This window comes from Arvicanthis niloticus, chromosome 6, assembly GCF_011762505.2.
Source record: "Arvicanthis niloticus isolate mArvNil1 chromosome 6, mArvNil1.pat.X, whole genome shotgun sequence".
Lineage (NCBI taxonomy): Eukaryota > Metazoa > Chordata > Mammalia > Rodentia > Muridae > Arvicanthis > Arvicanthis niloticus.
The window spans coordinates 13,245,656-13,260,815 of NC_047663.1; the positions used below are offsets into that span (position 1 = coordinate 13,245,656).

At 48.1% G+C, this 15,160-nt stretch overlaps 1 protein-coding gene across 2 annotated transcripts in view; it reads left to right on the forward strand.

Annotated features, from left to right (window-relative positions):
* Rgs9 (regulator of G protein signaling 9) overlaps positions 1 to 12,198 on the forward strand; it is a 72,143-nt gene extending 59,945 nt beyond the window's left edge. For both annotated transcript variants that reach the window (XM_034507358.2, XM_034507360.2), the window contains exons 17-19: positions 777 to 894; positions 9,976 to 10,460; positions 11,773 to 12,198. In XM_034507358.2, the coding sequence (XP_034363249.1) occupies positions 777 to 894; positions 9,976 to 10,460; positions 11,773 to 11,923 (754 nt within the window). In that variant the 3' untranslated portion in view covers positions 11,924 to 12,198. The remainder of the gene's footprint in view (positions 1 to 776; positions 895 to 9,975; positions 10,461 to 11,772) is intronic.
* The last annotated feature ends 2,962 nt before the right edge of the window (positions 12,199 to 15,160 follow it).

Consider the following 15,160-nt stretch of genomic DNA (forward strand, 5'->3'; position numbering starts at 1 on the left):
TCTCTCTCTCTCTCTCTCTCTCTCTCTCTCTCTCTCTCTCCTTTCCCTCTCCCTTTACCTTTCTCTCAACCCCCCTCCCCACGCCCTGAATAAACTCTATTCTATACTATACCATCATGTGACTGGTCCCTCAGAGGGAAGGCATGTCTCAGCATGGGCCTGCAGAGCCACCCCCCTTCCCCACACTATACCATACCTCCACCAAACACATCCCTGGCTTCTTTCCTTTTTATTTATTTATTTTTTAAAATAAAACACAACACTAACCATCACACTAGGTTTGTTTGTTTGTTTTTATATGGGGACCAAGCTCTGGTCCTTACGCTGTTAAGGAAGCTATCTCTATACCCTTGGACCTTGGCTTTTTAAACAAGTGCTCTGAACCCTTCTTCTTTCTCAAGACTCAAGCTCTCAGGCACCGATCGCCCAACCCCACCATGCCCTCTTTCTCTGAGGATCTTTCAGAGATCACATTGAGATCTTGAAGATTTTGCAGTGATGTAACAAATCAATCGCTCATCACAGCAGAAGGTGTGTCTGTAACCATTATCACCAACCAAAGAGTCTTCCTCGTGCCTCACCTGAAGTCTGGTGATGGTTGTATTTACTCTGGCCCCACACTCTGGCCATGTTTCTGAAGATCTTGGAAGGTCACTGGGAAAATGAGGGGACATGTCCAAACTCTAACCTTCTAGCCCAGCCTCCCGTAGGCATGTCGGTGTCACTGGGCAAGCGATATGGTTTTCTACCAACCACTCGCCTATCTCTCTTTGTAGCTCCACCCTCCCGTTTATGAGGCGTCACCTACGCTCCAGCCCAAGCCCTGTCATTCTGCGGCAGCTGGAAGAAGAAGAGAGAGCTCGAGAAGCAGCCAACACCGTGGACATCACCCAGGTCATGAGCAAGCTGGACCGCAGGAGCCTACTCAAAAAGGAGCTGCCTCCTAAATGAATATCTGATTCCTGGGGTTGGAGTGGGAGTTGTGCACTTAGGAGACGCACTTACACCACCCCCAGAAAGGATTAGCGTTTACAAGGTTCATTCTTTGTCGGCAAAGTGTAGGGTTCAGAGGGGGCTTCCCAGATCAAGAGCTCCTTGGCTTTATTTTCCTATTGCAGGTCACCAAGTTAGTGGCACTGCCTGCCCACATTGCTTTAGGGAGTGCATGTGTGAGAAGCATAGGAGAAAAGACATTGTGCTTTACCTTATAGAGAGACTGGCCCTGCCCCCTCCTCCACGGCTACTTTTCCAGGAGTGTGTATTTAGGGTAGCTGTGTGAAACTTCTCACCCCATCTCTCTAGTTTAGATGCCACATCTGAAGCAACTTGTGATCCCTCCACATGCCTCTTATAAGTCCCTTCCCTGGTCTCCCCTGCTACATCTGCCTAGGGAGAGACTCCTTGCCTAGTGAGCTCATTCTTAGCCATGGTTACTTCTTTTCTTTCTTTCTATTTTTCCATCCCCTTGGGCATAATGTATGGATAAATAGCTTATAGGAATGAAAGACTCAGGCCAGAGGAGACAAGGAGAAATGTCCTGTTGAGGGTATCTTTTTGGTCAAAGAAGAAAGAAAGGCACTGATGGTTGCCACCAGGGTGAGGATGGTGGATATCAGGTATACTTCTTGCAATTTTTTCTTGATGTTGAAACTACCTTTCTCTATAGCTATAGACTATAGCTCAGTTCGTGACTTTGAGTCCCACAAGGTTATTTTGAAGATAAATACCCCCTAATTATGCAAAGGAAAAGGAAATGAGTGTAAGAAGTCAGTGTTCTAAAGTAGGAACATTCACACATCCCACACATATAATGAGTACCTACTATGTGTTGGGCTTGGATGAACAAAAGCAATACCATTCTTCTCTTATAGAGCTTGTGGTTCAGGTCTGACAAAAGATGTTAAACTATCAGGTAGCCTTGGCACAGCGATAGGCCACAAACTTGAGCAGCATGCCGTGGTGAGCATTTATTGCTCATACGGATGGGGTCATCTCTGTGGCCCTGTTGTTCTTGGCTTGGTTTACCCCTGTGTCTGGAGGTTGGCTTATAGAAGCTGATGCTGACAGGACATGTGCCTCATCCTCCAACAGCCCTGCCTCGGCTTAGGGTGGCAGAATGGCAAGGGACAAAATAGAGATGCATGCCTATGGCTTCCCATGGTCTCATCCATCTTTTCTTGGCCAGAGAAAGTCACAAAGGGATCCTAGGTTAAGGGAGTGAGGAATCAGGGCTGGGGATGTAGGTGGCTGGGTAGAGTGCTTACCTTCCGTACATAAAGTCATGGATTCAATCCCTGGCACCACATAAAACCAAACATGGCAGTGCACACCTGTAATCCCAGACATTGGGAGGTAAAGACAGGACTATTATGAGTTCAAGGTCATCCTTACATGCATAATAAATTCGAGGCCAGCCTGGGCTATAAGAGACCCTGTGTCTAAGTGGGGAAAAGAAGTAGGGAAATAGGCTCTATTTTTTTTTTAAATAAAAATATGTTAGAGTTCCATTGAATAATACATGGATACAGGAAGTGTATAGATTGGATTCACTGTAGTAAGTGTTAACTAAAAACAGGATAAAACCTGTTGAATAGGTTACAAAGGGAATGGGTATGATACCATGATAAGGAAGTTGTATTCCAAGTAGATTTATGCCTCTTTGAAACATTGACAGAGGAACAGAGGATGAGGAAGAATTGTCATAGGATGTGGATCAAGCAAGGAGAATGTTCCACAGTCAGAGGGACTTTAAGGACAAAGCCCAGGTGTGGGAAACGATTCAGTGTGAACTGAAAAGCCGAGTGGATGGAGTCTGGTGAAGGAGGAAGAAATGGTACAAGACAAGGAGAGGTGGGCGGGGCCGAGAGAGATGGGAGGGGCCAGCCAAGAGGTGTGGGCGGGGCCAGGTCACTCAAGACTGTCTTAGCCAATACAAGTAGTTTGCGATTATTGGTTCCATGCTAGCAAGATAACCCCAGCCCCAAAGGGGAGAACAAACATTTCCAAAGTTCACAAGTTACTCTGAGATGGCACCCAGAGATGTTTTTAAATATCCGTTTGGATATCTAAAATATCCAAAATTTATTTTTTAAATAAATTTTACTTTAAAAATATAAAATAAAAATTTTAAAATATCCTTTTGGATATTTATATTGAAGTTTCCCAGCAGAAGCTTCAGGTTATAAACTGAGTGGTATGAGGAGAAGGACAAAATTCTAGCTTCCTTCGTGGAGTCTAATGCCCAAGACCTAACAATGACCTAACAATGTCACATGACTGGATGGATGGATGGATGAGTGGATGGATGAATAAATGAGTGAATGGATGAATGAATGGATAGAGAGATGGATGGACGGATGGATGGATGGATGGATTGATGAGTAGATGGATGAATAAATGAGTGAATGGATGAATGGATGGATAGAGAGATGGATGGATGGATAGATGGATGGATGAGTGGATGGATGAATGGATGGATAGAGAGATGGATGAATGGATGGATAGAGAGATGGATGGATGGATGAATGGATGGATGAATAAATGAGTGAATGGATGAATGGATGGATAGAGAGATGGATGGATGGATGAGTGGATGGATGAATAAATGAGTGAATGGATGAATGGATGGATAGAGAGATGGATGGATAGAGAGATGGATGGATGGATGGATGGATGGATGGATGGATGGATGGAAAGAACTCTAGGTTCTGAGGAAGACCCTTGGGCCCTGTCCCCAGTTCTAACACAAGCCATTGTAGCCCTGAGCAACTCACAGGGCCTCTCTGCTTCCTACTCATTTGTAGAAAGAGAGGCTGTCTCAGGATCACTTCCAAAACTGGGATACCAATTTTACTTGAATATTTAGAATAGGAGGAGGAAATTTAGGTAATTTTTAAAAAATTTACATTAAAACAACCATAAATATATTATGAAATAGAATGCAAGATGCACATGAATTTTTAAGGCTAACATTGGAGACATCAAAGTCATTTCATGCTTGGCTATGCAGGTTCAGGCGCTGCCCCCCTAAGACTCCTGGGGGATGCTTGTTTACCCAGCTCTCCTGCTGTTTGGCCTACTTAAGTGGGAAAGTTGGAGAAGCATGAAGCCAGAGATTGTTTGCCATCCCTTCTAATCAGTCCACAGGAGCTGAGATCAGATCGCGCCAGCAGCATGGTGGAACCAATGAGTTTGTCATGAACTCCTCAGGGCACCGCTGCCTAGATCCTGTTCATCTCTGGTCTCTGCCACCTGCCACCCCACTCCCCACGCTTGTGTTTCTTCAATCTGTCTTTCTCTGAAAGACAGCAGTGTGCTGTTTCAGGTTCTTTCCCACATATATGGGAATCTACTCAGCATGGGAGGTCCTAGGATCAGTGAGTGTCATGGGCAGTAGAGTCGGTGAGCATTCTCCAGTCAGTGAATGCAGATACAGAGAGCATGATCCAAAGGGTAGGTACAAGAGGGCGGCAATTAACAATTCACAATAAGAGGAGGAGGAGGAAGAGGAGGAGGAAGAAGAGGAGGAAGAGGAAGAGGAGAAAGAGGAAGAGGGGGAGAATGTATGCAAGTGGGGCTAGAATATATACATATACATACACATACACATACACATATACATATAATTTAGTTTTGAAACAAGGTCTTAATATATAGCTCTGGCTGGACTGGAACGGCCTTGAACTCACAGAGTGCTGCCTGCTTCTGTCTCCAAAGTGTAGGACTGAGGGTATGTACCACCACAAGTAGAGCAGTTTTGCTTTTTTTTTTTTTTAAATAAGAATCAGTAGAAGATTATGGGGGATAAAAAATATGCAAAGTGGTCTTTGTCCTCAAGGGGTTGATGAAGATGTGTGGATGCAAATGGCTGTACCGTGGGCCAGAGTGTGATTAGGGATTTGACTGTGTTTAACACTTACGCCAGAGTAGGGGGAGAATTGCTTGGCTTAAGAGCAGCTTTCAGAAGTTGCGTGATCAGAAAGTATGTCAGGCTTAGGTGAGGCTCGGTAGTGCACACCTTTAAATCTAGCACACTAGATGCAAGAGGCAGAGGCATGCAGGTTTCTATGAGTCAGAGGCAAGCTTTCTCTACATATGGCTTCCAGGATGGCCAGAGATGCATAGTGAGACAGTTTCTCAACAAACTCAAAGAACAAACAAGAAGAGGGTCAGACTCCAGCACCAGTTTTCTTCTGTGTGTCGCAACCACTCAGCCTTCCACATCACCCACTCCTCAGTCTCTGTTACATGCCAAGCATTGTACAAGTGCTGCAGTCAGGGACTGGGGTGAGGGGAAGAGGAGTGAGGGGAAGAGAGGAGAGAGGCCCCTATTGCCTACTCACAGTTAACAGGACAGACAAGAGCATTGGCAGTTGAATTACAGGGAAGCCCCATGATGCTTTGGGAGGTCATAGTAGGAACTAGTAACCTGTGGAAGAGTAAAGACTTTAGGGTGACTAGAGGATCCCTAGGGTAGGTAGTTGGTGTGTGTGATTAGGACCAGTGGGTAACCTGGACTACCCATCCCGGAAGGCTCTATTTATCACCCAGCCCCCATGACTTCATGTCTGTGTGGCCTCAGTGTACCTCAACTCCAAGCTTCAGCTCTTCCCCTCTCTCACTCCTGCCTCACCCCAGGGTCAGAATCTGAGTCTGATAGTGTTGTCTCAAGATGTATAAGAAGATTCACAGGCTTGGTGGCAAAGGGGCTGGATATTTCTTTCTAATTCTTAGGTGTTGAGCGCGTCTGTGGCTGCTGCCACAGCTCCAAAGGGAGCAATGGCCCCTGCTAAGTTGTTACTGTGAGCAAAGCTAACAGCAGTCCTCCAGGGCCCATTCGTATCTCACGTAGCACATACTTAGATAATGTTATTACTGTATTTAAATCACTACAATGGCATTTATTGCATCATGTTCTCAGACACCCTCTTAATTTCTTAATGGCAAAATCCAACCACATCACAAGCTTCTCTGCCCATGGGGGCTAGCTATGCTAGATTATACTCTTCTCTAAGGTTCTAGCATTTTCTCTGTAGAATTCTACTTTCCTGTTTGACTTTGACAGAAAGCATTGCTTTCGTTATGGGTATTAAGTAAAAAAAATGCAAGAGCCAGGGGCAGGAAAATAAGGGTAAAGTACTTTGAATCACGGCTAGCACATCAGAAACGCTCAACAAATGCTGATCGATGCTACGTTGTCACCATCAAAATTATCACCCTTACCATCACTAATGTCAACATCGTTATCGCAACTACTACCACCATCACCATCACCATCATAATCACCATCCCCATACCAGTCACCATCAACATCCCAGTCACCATCACCATCATCATTGCCACCCCACTCACCATCGCTACCCTAATCACCATTACCATGCCATTCACCATCCCAGCCACCATCCCCATTCCAGTCACCATTCCAGTCACCATTCCAGTCACCATCCCCATTCCAGTCACCATCACCATCCCAGCCACCATCCCCATCCCAGTCACCATCACCATCACCATCATAATCACCATCACCATCCTAGTTACCGTCACCATCTCAGTCACCATCACCATCCCAGTCACCATCACCATCACCATCCCAATCACCATCACCATCCCAGTCACCATCACCATCACCATCCCAATCACCATCACCATCCCAGTCACCATCACCATCACCATCCCAATCACCATCACCATCCCAGTCACCATCACCATCCCAATCACCATCATCATCTCAGTCACCATCACCATCACCATCCCAGTCACCATTACCATCCCAGTCACCATCACCATCCTGATAGTCACCATCACCATCTCAGTCACCATCACCATTCCAGTCACCATCACCATCACCATCTCAGTCACCATCACCATCTCAGTCACCATCACCATCATCATCTCAGTCACCATCACCATTAGTACCATTCCCATTGTCATCACTATCACACCATCACAGTCATTGTTGTCATCATCACCATCACCCTGTCACTACCATCATAACAATCCCCATTACCATCACTCTCCACCACCATTCCCACCATCTTCAGCAACAGAATCAACATTACCATTATCTCCACCACCTCCGCCACCACCACCGTAACAGAAACAGCACCGTCACCACCGCCATCACCATGATCACCACCACTACTCTCACCGCCATTATCATTACACTCCCTGTATGCTTCACGGCCTTGAAGTGAGCAGCTGCTCTCTTCTGTTGGTGATCCGCTGTTCTTTCTGGTTTACGTATAAAATGAGACATACATGAATCATTGTCATTCCAAACTGTCTTAACTCTCTGCTGCCTCAGTGTCCTCTGTGCTCTGTAGACAGCATTAGGTTACGTTTGAGGTATTACATCCTCTAATTATAGCTTCTAAGAGAGGACTCGTTAGTAACATTGTGGGGACCAGCAGACCTGCGTCTCCAAGTTCTCTGGCTGAAGCGAGGGTCAGTCCCAGCTAGGATGGTCTGGCGCTTGACTGTGTTCAGTGGGATGACTAGCCAAAGAAGTGACGTGGTCCCCTAAGTTGTCTTTTATGGGACCAGCTTTGCTTGCTCTTGGAGAAGAGGGGAAGGGGACGACAGAAGAGGCTAAGGGGGGGCTGGGTCCTTGCATGCTGAACGCTGTCACCGCTCTTTGACTTCTCAGCTAGATTCTGACAGAACGAGAATGAGTAGAAATACTGAACCATCTGCTCTGTCTTCCATTAAAAACTCTGTGGTTGTGTCTTCCTGTTAATGTGCCGCCTCATTTCATGCTCCTGCCACCTCTCTCTGTTCCCATGCACAACAATAAAAAGAAAAGCTGCTTGCACCAGTTCTAAACCAGGTTCGACTTTGTGTCCTGGCGCGTTTCTGCGTTCTGCACCTGTCTTGCATGCCTGCCGCTGCTTTGCTGCTCATATCATCGGTAGAAGGCACATGAACTGGAGGCCCGGGTTACAGAACACAAGCCCAGGCCTCCATGAGAAGGAACAGAGTGGGAACTCATGGTTTCCTTTGAGAAAGAGCTAGGGGAGAAAAAAAAATCTGTCCTGTACCAACCAGGAGAGTGGCCATTTGCCCAGAAGAGACCATCTCAGGTCAGGTAAGTGACGAAGGGAAGACAGTGGCTGACTTCCTTAACCTGTCCTGTCATTCATCCTGAGAGGGAGAAGGTTCTAGGGAAGAGGTGAGATGGGGCATGGAGAGAGAGGGAAGAGAAGAGGAGGAGAAAGGAACAGTCACGCACACGATCTCCGTTAAGTCCCTTTACCTCCAGGAGCCTCAGACTTCTTATCTGTAAGGTAGATGATCTCAGGAGTTTGTGACACATTCCAAGGCAGAGAGGTTCAAGTGCACTTAGTAGGTACCTTACTCCCCCCTCTCTCCTCTTTCTCTTAGTTCACTTTCCAGGACATAGAAACTACACAGGCAACAGGAGGCGACATGCGGGGACATCAGGGGCTTTTGGGTCACACACCGAGGCTCAGAAGCACATTTCGCCATTGTCTTAATTTTCTATTGCGCTGTAACAAGTGAGCTCATTTCGCTCAGTGGTCCCTGAGTCTAGCTGGCTATATGCTGGGACTGGATTGTGCGAATGACCATGAGACCAGGCCTTGCTCTGAAGCCAGTAGCCTCCTGCCCAGGGCTCAGGCAGCCTCCTTCAGTCTTAGGGGCTGAGGGATGAGTGGATCCCTCCGAGCAAGCAGTCTGTGTGGTTGTTGCAGAGAAGGTCTGTTCCTTTTTGTAGTAGTCTTGGATGTGGTAGTGGTTCAGCTGTCCCTAAGACACCACCCACCTCTCCTCAGGACTTCTGTCCATGACTGGCTTTCATGTGGTAAATGACTTTAGAAGGGTCCCAGCAGCCCACACCTTGTGGCCTACGAAGAAGAGGTGACAGTGAAGAGCTTTATTTTCCTTGCTCAACTTGGGAAAAGCTCCCTTGGGTTCTCTGAGTTAAGGAAATGCCACCCCCTCCCCTTCTGCCCCAACACTCTGGACTGCGACCATAATGGCCAGGACAATGAGATCCTTCCGTTTTCTCTGTTGAGCCACAGAATCAACTCCATCTGTAGAATTGCTTCTTTCCTGTAAGTTACTCAGGTTCTACACTCAGCATCCCCCTACCCCCCAGTTTCCCCTGCCCGATCTGAGGGGGGTACCTGGGCAGGTGCTAGGATTGGAGCATCTAAAACTTTGCCAGGGTGGAAACAGGTAGGTGTGGTTTCAGGCAGGGAAGCTCAGCAGGACACCAGTTGCAGGTCTCCCCATTTGCACTGACCAGTTAAAGTTAAACTGTTGAAGTTAAATATCTTTGGGTGGGGATGGCTCCATGGGAAAGCACTTGCCTAGCATGGGCAAAGTCATGAGTTCAATTCCCAGCAACAACCCCTCCCCCCACATACACATACACACCAAACAACAACAAAATAGTGTCAAATGCTCCAGGTCTAAAGCTATGGTGAAAAATGAAGAGGTAACCTGGGGTAGGAAGGACAAAGGCATCTAGAGATTTGATTTGAGGGATAATTAAGTTTAGCATAATTATACTCCAGCATCCCAGGACTGGAAGGTCAGTTTGTGGCAGATGGATCCTGGCAAGAGGTCTTTGAAGGCTGTGCCACTATCATGGGTACCTCAGGGTAACCTTTGCAATCAATCCCTCCAGGGGGCGTCCAGAATAGATCGGCATCATTGGAAGGAGATTGAGTTAGATGAGGTTAACCCATCAGCCCCAGTGGCTGGAAGGAGATCGAGTTAGATGAGGATAGTCTGTCTATAAGGAGCTCAAGTTAGATGAGGATAACCCATCAGCCCCAGTGGCTGGAAGGAGATCGAGTTAGTTGAGATTAGCTTGTAAGGAGCTTGAGTTAGATGAGGATACCCCATCACCCTTGGTGCCTGGAAGAAGATCGAGTTGGTTAAGACTAGCCTGTCAGCCCTGGTGGCTGGAGCCGTGACTCCTGACTAACTTCCTTTTTTCCTTCCCCACAGCCAGGTCAGCACTTGGCTCCCAGCCCTCACCTGGCCGTGTATACAGGGACCTGCGTGCCTCCCTCTCCCTCCAGCCCCTTCTCACCATCCTGCCGCTCCCCCAGGAAGCCCTTCGCTTCCCCAAGTCGCTTCATCCGGCGGCCCAGCATTGCCATCTGCCCCTCGCCCATCCGAGTGGCCTTAGAGGGTTCTTCAGGACTGGAGCCCAAGGGGGAAGCCAGCTGGTCTGGTGCCAACTCTGGGCCCCCAGTCACTGAGAGCAGCGAGACCTCTGTAGACCACTCGAGACCACACGGCCAGCCCAGGGCCCCTCCCAAGGCCCGTGCGGCTCTGTCCCTTGGCAGGTTTCTGAGACGGCGCTGTTTGGCATCACCAGTTTTTGCCAGGCTCTCACCCAAGTGCCCCTCTGTGTCACACGGGAAGGTGCAGCCTCTGGGGGACGTGGGCCAACAGCTACCCAGGCTGAAACCCAAGAAAGTAGCCAAGTAAGAAGCCGGAGGGGCTGGTGTTGTGTGCGTGTGGACAGTGGGTATGGGTGGGAACCGTGGCTTTGTGGTGATGATGGAGACATGGGGCTGAAATAAGGATTGTGGGGACCAGTCACAAGCAGCCTAATCATATCCCTAAGCGACCGAATGCCCCCCTCCCCCAGTCCCATTATCTCTCCCTCTTCCAGAGATGGAAAAGGGGAGGAGTCTTTTTCTTTATCTATCCATTCTCCTTGACACAGCTGCCCCATCCCAAGACTGCTACTCAAGTCAATTCACTGCATTTGAAAAGGACCTCAGCCCTAACCACAGGCTATCATGTTCCCGAGACACGATTCTCCAGGGACTCCAGCCCTTTCCCGTATCTTACATGTCATGACCTCCTTGGTCCTCACTGACACATGCCTGCTCTCCTAAAGGGCCTCAAAAAGATACTTGTTCCTGTGGTGGTTTAAGTGTCAGCTTCCAAGTCTGAAATCTGAGAACCCCGAATGCCCCGAGGCAGCCACTGTGTATACAGCAGAAGCCTAGAGGAGTGTTCGGGAGTGCCTGGATCCACAGCTGAGAGGCGGGATAGTCACAGGCACCCCCAAATCAGTTGATACAATCCTACATTGGGCCCTGCCTGGGCCCAGAGAAAGAAATGTTATGCAGAAGCCTTGGGTTGCTATGGAGACCCAGAGAGTGATTCAGTGCAGTGAGTGTGGGGACAGCAGGGAACGAAGGCTATTGTGGCTATTGTCCCTTCTTGCCTGTGGCTTGGAGAAGGAGGAAGGAAGTTAGGCTCTGCCTCTTTAGGAAATAATCAGGATGAGTTTGTTGGTTTTCCTCAGCCAGTCCTGCTGGGAGAACGTTTCTAGCTCCGCAGCTACTTCATATGTGGACATGGGGCCTTGAAAAGGCTTCCTTTTCAGTGTCCCCAAGGGACGGTTTAAAGGGGTTGAGGATTACATGCTGGTATGTCAACACTACAGAGGCAGGCTGAATTAATCAAAACCATAAAGACTGAAAAAAACAAAATAAGGCATATTTGGGATTGTCTTTGATTCAACAGAAAAATATAAATCCCAGTCATAGGAGTCCCCAGAGCCAGTGGCTGCACACGCCACTCTGGGTCAGTGTCTGTGGCATGCTTGTCCCTGGGAATGTTGGGATCACGAGGCGTGATTACTGGCGTCCCTCGATCTCATGGGGATCACCTGCCATCCCTTGATCACGTGGGTGTCCCGAGATCACGTGGGCATCCCGCGATTACCTGGGGGATTGCCTGTGCTTCCGATTCTTTACTGTTTCCCTTTTGTGTCTGAAGCTTTTTCCAGATCAAAATGGAAATGCCTACAGAGAGTGGGCCCTGCCTGATGGATGCGGATGACCCCGGAGCAGGAGAGTCTGGTGACCAGACCACAGAAAAGGAAGTCATTTGCCCCTGGGAGAGCCTGGCAGAAGGGAAAGCGGGCTGAGCAGGGCCTTGTGCCAGGAAGATGGTCCTGGCAGACACCATCAGACCTGGGGCACACTTGCTCTCAAACCCAAGTGCATTAGGATGGTTTCGGAGGACTGGAAAAAGCGAATGGGGTGGAGTGCAGGGACGTGTGCTCTGGCTGACTCCCAACGGCCAAAAAACCTTTTCCCTTTCCCTGCCTTTCCCTTGCTTGGCCAGACAGGCATGTGGGCCAGAAGATATCCCTTGCTGCCTTAAAACCAATAAAAGGGTCATCTGGAGGATTTTCTTGGATTGGGGGCACTGGCGTATTCCTGTTTTTTGTTTGTTTGTTTGTTTTTTAGTGTTCATAACCTGTTACTTGTGAGTTAAACTCATGTCTTCAGTTTTTGTGGGCAAGGGGCACAGAGTCACTTCAAAGAGTTCCCTTCCTGTCTGAACTGGTTTGGACAAGATGATTTTATTAACTGAGTTCCACAGTGGCAGTCCCTCAAGGTGGCATTGCTCAGAAAGGTCAATAGCTAGGCCAAGGGTCACTTGGAACACTGCATTCTCCAAGATGTTCACAAGACAGGGTTTGTCTAGGGGAAAGTAAAGCATGTATCCATCCCTCCCTCCCTCCCTCCCTCCCTCCCTTCCTTCCTTCCTTCCTTCCTTCCTTTTCCCTCCCTCCCTCCCTCCCTCCCTCCCTCCCTCCCTCCCTCCCTTCCTTCCACCTTTACTTTCTTAAAAATTTGTGCATATGTGTGGGAATCTATGTTGGTGTGCGCACATGTGAGTGCAGGTGCCCGAGAGTCCAGAAGAGGGCGCTAGATCTCCTGTATCTGGAGTTATAGATGTCGGTGAGCTGCCTCACATGGGTTCTGGGAACCAAACTTTGATCTCTGGAAGAGCAGCAGGCCCTCTTTACCACGGAACCATCCTCCCAGCCCTTAACCACTACTCCCATTGCTTTGTCAAACCACCAGTCAAAAGCAACTTAAGAAGGGCTTATTTCGCCTCACAGTTTGTAGATGCTTGTGCTGGAGACATCACGGTGACCAGAGTTTGAGGCAGCTGGTAGCATCGTATCTGCAGTGAGAGCTGAATGGTAGTACTCAGTGCACTATTTAGTCCAGGACCCCAACCAACGGTGTGGTACTGTTCATATGAAGACCCGTACTCAGCATGGGTCTTCCTTGTTCAGTTCAACTTTCCTGGGAAATAGATAGATGCAGAGGAATGCTCTCCATCCGACTGACAGTGTGTGTGGTTTAACCATCCCAGAGTGGGACCTGGATGAGAAGGGGAGGGCTGATGGTCTGATGCAGGGACAGGCCACTTTCAAGAATGTTTTGGACAGGCCATTTGTAAGGCATCCTCGTATCAAAGTCATTGTCTGAGAAGTCATAAGGGGCCTGAGAGAGGTCCTACGTCAGTCTTCAGCTGTGCACAGTCACTGGCTGGGACCGCAGGGTTCTTGGAGGGACCTGTGCTGCAGCAACCAGAACTTCAGTCTTATGTTCCTTGCAGCAGGGGTGTGAAACACACGTTCTTCTCATCTACCGCACCAGGCTGGACGTGTGGACCTAGTACACTCTACTCACCTTCGCTGCAGGTACTCATCCAGCAGAGATTTGCTGAGTCCCCACTGGGTGCCTGGCACTGTGCCGGGTCCGAGGAGATAACGGTTAGGCTTCATGGATTCATCTAATGGTTCTCAACCAGGTCAATTTTGCCTCCCTGAGTGTTGGATGGTGCCTGGAAACAATTTCAAAAGTCAAGACTGGGACAGGGAGTGGGCGTTGCTACCAGAAGCCAGTAAGTAAAGACCAGGGACACTGCTTAATATCCCATGATGCTCCAAGCTCCTAATAAAAGACTTATCTGTCCAAAATATGAGAGGCACCACTACTGAGAAGTCTTGGTTCCTGTTGAATGGTGAGGAGGGGACACCATTGCACAATCTCTTTGCCCTTCTTCCCAATATGACCATATTGAATATTTTTCTTTTTTTAAATGATATTTTTTCACCAGAAAAAGAAAAGAAAAACAAACAAACAAAGAACTTGGGAGTTTGGGCTATACCCTTGACTTTGGTTTCTGCCAGCCCTGAAGCATTGTCTCCTGGGTCCTCCAGGGATTGTGGTGGGATCTGACCACATCGTGGTGGACAGAGACTCAGAACTAAATGCCGAATAAAACAGCTCTTGACCTCACATGGAAAGTCCTCGAAGGAGAAGAACTTCCAGTGGTTTATTAAACCACTCATTACATGGCTTCCCCTTTAGCCCTCAAGTGCATCTGAATTCAATTAGCAGATAAGAGCCCCGGACTTGCTGTCAGTCTCTGACGGCTTATCATATGTGAGACATAAAGAGTGGGGCTGCTCAATAGTCTTTCTGCATGTGCACTTCCAAAAATGAATATTGGGTAGGTGTGTAAGCTTCTTGGGCTTGCTAACCCTGGCGGGGTAACCATTAATGCTTCATCTCTTTGGGGCCATTGCCCATTTTAGATTCCACCAAATCTCTACCACCAGACCCACACGACAGTCACTCCTTGTCTTCTGTCATTGAAATCGTGAAGTGAAGGGGGTGGGGCTGGTTTATTTGATGCCTTGGTTTGCAGAACCACCTTAAAATGAGATTGTAGATGAGGCCAGTCCAGACCCATAGTCCGCCATCAATCAGTGTGTCTGGAAACAAGGGGAGTCTCAAGTCTGGATGTGAATATCTCTGCTTGGACACAATGTGTCTAAGCCTTCATGGTCCTGAAGAGAACTAAGCTATTCTGAATCCCCAAAATTAACCACAGAAGGCTCTGGAATCCACTGATTGTATCGGTAAAGTCATTTAGTCTGAAGTTCAGTAATAAACAGACCTTAGAAAGTAGGAAGTGGTTCATGTCTGGAGAGTTTCCATCTCAGACATGTAGCTAGCTGCCCAAAGACAGGAGGGTCCAGGGCAAGTACAGTCAAATGAAGAGAAGACACTCAGTTAGTGGCACATTGACAAAACACCAGCACAGCTGGGTTTTAACTAGCTTAAGTTGCATAAAACCTTGACTGATGACAAAGCCTAAGAGAGGTTCTGAGTCTAACCCCAGGAGTGGGGCTGCTCTCCTTGCTCTGGAGTCAACTGGGGAGCTGGGTCCCTAATGGAACCCAGGGTCTGACCTCTTTCCAACTGGGGACATTACTTCACTTTGCTCATCTATGAACTATGCTGTGTGTGGGATTGCTTGGACGCATAGACATGGTCTCCTCAGCAAACTT